Source organism: Lactuca saligna, chromosome 2 (genome assembly GCF_052625555.1).
Source record: "Lactuca saligna cultivar CGN05327 chromosome 2, ASM5262555v1, whole genome shotgun sequence".
Classification (NCBI taxonomy): Eukaryota; Viridiplantae; Streptophyta; class Magnoliopsida; order Asterales; family Asteraceae; genus Lactuca; species Lactuca saligna.
This window is the reverse complement of record NC_136418.1, coordinates 165,282,976-165,287,738: the sequence shown is the minus strand read 5'-3', so window position 1 is coordinate 165,287,738 and position 4,763 is coordinate 165,282,976. Positions and strand designations below refer to the sequence as shown.

Genomic DNA, 4,763 nt, shown 5'->3' with positions numbered 1-4,763 from the left:
TATAACAGTTAGACACCTTGACAGATTCAAGGAAGATTTACACTTTGACAGATTCTTATAAGATATTTTGTTGCATTGTACAGGAAGAGCACATACAGATATTTTGTTGAATAATTTATGTGAAGTTTTCAACTCAAAGTTGTTAGATGCTCGAGACAAACCTATAATTACATGTTTAGAATATATTAGAGAATACTTAATGAAACGAATTTGTATTGTGCAAAATGTGATAGATAAGTCTCAAGGGCCTCTTACCCCAACAGCCACAAAACTTTTAGATGGAGTTAAGAAACATGGTTCTCAATACACTTGCATATTTAATGGTGCTGAGAAGACTCAAGTTACTGGGACAATGGGGGAACAATTTATGGTTAATTGGAGGGACAGGAACTGTAGTTGCAGGCATACAGAGATCACTGGGATACCATGCTCTCATCTTGTTAGTGCCATTTGGGATAAGGTTGAGCATGGGGCAAAAAATGTCCCACCTCTTGAGGAGTGGGTACATCCATGTTATAGGTTAAGCACATGGAATGAAATGTACAAGTACAAAGTTCAACCAATCAATGGAAGAAGTATGTGGCCAAAGTCAGATTGCCCCACAACACTAACACCCCCCAAACATACTAAACAGGTAAATAATTTTCAATTTACAAGTTAGTATATGTTTATATTGTTTTATAATTTATTAATTATGCAGGTAGGGAGACCAAAAAAGAAGAGAAAGAGAGCTCAAACTGAAGAACCAAATAATCAAGGTAAAAGTTTGACCAGGAAGTTCCTTACAGTTACTTGTAGCAAATGCAAGAACAAGGGTCACAACTCTAGGAGTTGCAAGGGACAAGGGGGACAAACTGAAGTTAGAAATGTGGTGGCAGGGGGCAAGAAGCTTAGCAAGGCAAAGAAGCAGGGAGATGGAAAAAAGGATAAATCCAAAATAATGGAAAAAGTTTGATTTGTTGTCTTTTGTGTTGTTTGTTATGGAACCTTAGAAAGTTCTTTTGTGTTGTTTGTTTTGGTACCTTAGAAAGGTCAGACTAAGTTGGTTATTGTGTGTCTTTATCTTTTGTTGGTATTATGGTTCACACAGGGTGCTAGACTAAGATGGTTCTTTTGGTTATGATACATTAGTCTGCAAGCTCTTTTGATATTTTTTTGGTATTATGACTTTGCACTTTAAGGTTATGTAATGAACTTTATGACTATGCAAAAGTTTGCATTTTATTTTTGAACATTTCTAATGTTGTTATGGCTTTACAATGGTTCACACATTATACTACAATGGTCTAAACCCTATAAAAACCTTTCACTTTCATTTTTTATACTTTAATGGATCTGGATAGTTCATTAAGTTGTAAACCAATCTTTTACACTCATTACGTTCCAGACCAATATTTTTCAATGGTTGCAGACTAAAAGTTTCCCAAATAAAAAGCATTCCATTCATACATACGAACATTTCTTACATCACAAACAAAAAAACGAAATCATCTTCAAATTAATAGTACTATCTGATTCTACCCACAAGCAAAAGAACCATCATCTATCTACCCACAAGCAAAAGAACCATCATCTCCAGACTAATACTATTAGCATCTTTTGTACACATACATGAAAAAGAAAACCCAACTAAAAACTAGCATCATCTTCACTTTTTTTGCTTCAAAACTTGCTTGCAGCAGAGATTCTTGAAGCTTGTTCTTGGATCTTAGCAAACCTGGAATGACAGCCACAACCCTTCGACACATGGGCTCATCAAACCATGCAATGAAACCGCAACTGCTAGGACATTTCCAAAACCTACGCCCTGGGTTGAGATCCGTCCATGATGTCACTATCACCGCTTGCCTTCCACAAAAACAATTTACCATTCTTATGCAAATTTTCTTACAAACACACAGAAGAGAGAAGAGAGAAGAGAGAATAGAGGAGACGATAAATAAAGAAGGAAGTGATGGGGGTTTAATTTTTATAGGGAAAGGGACTATCTTTTGCAGATCATGAGAGAGAAGGGATAAGCAAATGACGAAAATACCCTCGTGTGAGGGTCACGTGATTTAGATAAACGGCAACAATTAAACGGAGTATGTCATAAGGACTATTCGTGCAACAATTTGGAACCACAGGGACCATACTCGTCCAAAATTCCTCATAAGGACTATCTTTGGTCTCTCGTGCCAACCACAGGGACCATCTGTGTAATTTTGTCTTAAAAAAAATATATGAAGGTATAAATATTTAAAAACGTTGTATTTATAAAAAAAAAATAAGAAATTATTAAAATTGAATTTTTTTATCCTTTAAATTTAAATCAATAAAAAAAACTAATAAGCTTTAATTTATAAATTTTGAAATAAGAAGGTAAGTTCATTAATGAAATTGATATTAATTTATTACTATATTTATTGTAATTATTATATTAAAGTTATTAAAATAGAAAAACTCATAAAATGACATGTGGAAAAAAAATTAATTCAAAATAACCATAAAATGACATTTGGCAAATTGAATGAGTGTGACATGTTGCAAAAAAAACATTCATTTATTAGAATAGATTTTTTCGCTACATGTGTATAATTCATTGAACTTTGTCTCGATTTTCAGCAATGCACAAATTAACTTGGAAATCTCTTTGAACTCTGATTCTAATCCAACCCTATTCTTGCATAAAACAAAAGCGTGTTGATTTAGATATCTTGTGTACAATGTTTTGAAACCCGGTTCGACCGGTCGGTTCAACCGGTTGGATCGTAACCCGGGGTAGAAGGTTGGTCAATTGAGAACGATTTTTTGTAAAAATACGGACCGGATTGAATTGGTCGGGTTTCTCCTAAACTGCGGTTCGACCGCTTATGTTGAACCTATTAAAATCGGATTAATCCGTTTTAATAGGACTTGGATAGTTGGATACAAGTAATGAACGCCAAAATAACGAGTCGGTTGCGAATTTTCTTCAATTTTTTTTAATGTTTAAACTTTGTGGACATCAAATTATTGGTTTTATATGATTATGCATTAGGTAGGAAAGTAAAAATATATAAAAATAGAAAAAGACCATAAACCGGATTGATCCGTGAACTGGTCATAACATCTCTCAACTAAAAACCGGGTTTTAAAACATTGCTTGTTAAATAAACCGGTTAGCAAAAAAGTATCATTGATTGATAATTCGATATGTTAATCACGTAAAAGGTATGTTTGATTTTCAGAATTACATCTGAAAAAGTGAGCTTTTCTTGAATTTAGCTAGAATTTCAATCAATAACACGCTGAATGACGATAAAACTCAATGGAAAATTTACGGAAGTGCTCTTATGGAAACCGAAATCAAGAATCGTAAAGAAAAAATCTTATATTATCAAAATCTGATATAGAATTTATTCGACAAACAAATCGTTATTACATAATAAATTCAAAACTCAACTGTCAAGCCTAAGAATTAGCCAGAAAACCCGGATTTAATCTTCTGAATGGTAGCCACATCAGTCTTGAACGACAATGCCAAAATCTGGTTATCAATGGTGGTATTAAAAACAGAATTAGGAACCGAAACAGTCCCCGCATTCGCACTCCCAAATCCAGACACAGCTAAAGCGGGATTCTTTGCATCACTGTTAAACTGGAAGTGAACAAGTCCCTTGGGGAAGACAAAGATGTCGCCTTGTTGTAGTGTCTGTGTAAACAGCTTATTGGTGGTGTCAACAAACCCTACCTGCAAAGAACCCATGAGAACAAACAAGAGCTCGGAGGCCCGTGGATGGGTGTGGGGCGGGTTGACTGACCCGGATGGAAATTGAAGAACTGCATAAGAAACACTTTGGCCATTAAGAGCCGGGAATTCAGCCATGCTTGCTTTTGAGACCTTGAAAGTCGCCGGAAATGGAGCTCCGACGAGTGACCGCATTCCGGTGAAGGTGAAGAAGTTTCCGTCGAGTGGGCCGCCTACGTTAGGTGGCACGATGAAGTCTGTGAGAATGTCGGGATCTCCGGCCATGGATACAGTCAGAGTGGCGCATACAATTGCAAGTGATACGAAGATTTTAAGCTTTGATGCCATTTTTGTTGTTAGGAACGACTGATCGATGAAACTGGTGACTTGTTTGTTTGATTGTTCTTGAAATGCGAAAGAGATGACATATATATAGGGTGGACTCTGGACCCTTTCATAAAATTTGGGAGTATTATTGATTTTGTAAATATGTTAAATACAAAAACCTTACGATCATTGTTTTTGTAAAAAATAAAAGGTTATAAAATTATTTCTTGATCTTAATTTATATAATTAGAAAATAGGTTGTGGATTCTTTTTCTTAGGACGGCTCTCCTTATGTTGTCTTGCACATTCAATAAAATGAAGGAAAATTCACCAAACATTTTATAAATGAACGTGTCCGTAATATTCATTCATCACATCGTGATTCTTAAGTATAAGAAATAAGAAAGAAAAACAATACAATCTGCAACAATAGGTCATTCTAGAAGATTGTTAGGATTGCTTGTTATTTCACAATAAAATTCTATTGGGAGTCGATTTCAATTCATTTATTTAAACTATTAGGTATGGATGGGTGTTGTAACATCATAAAAATGTCAACTCGCATGCCATATCAAATTATTAACATCATAACTAAAAATAGGGATGGTGTTCATATGTTATAACTAGATTATATAAGAGAGAGAGAGATTTCATTGGTTGGAAAATAGTATTACATCTCATTGTCCACGTCTCTTACTATTATAACTGAGGGTGAGACGGTGTTCTT

The 4,763-nt window shown here is 34.8% G+C and overlaps 1 protein-coding gene across 1 annotated transcript; it reads right to left on the bottom strand.

Moving 5' to 3' along the window:
- Nucleotides 1–3,424: 3,424 nt before the first annotated feature.
- Nucleotides 3,425–4,090, bottom strand: LOC145029300 (germin-like protein 9-3). Its single transcript, XM_078977878.1, has one exon. The coding sequence runs from the start codon at nt 4,055–4,057 to the stop codon at nt 3,440–3,442; it is 618 nt and encodes a 205-aa protein (XP_078834004.1). The 5' UTR covers nt 4,058–4,090; the 3' UTR covers nt 3,425–3,439.
- Between the last annotated feature and the right edge of the window lie 673 nt (nt 4,091–4,763).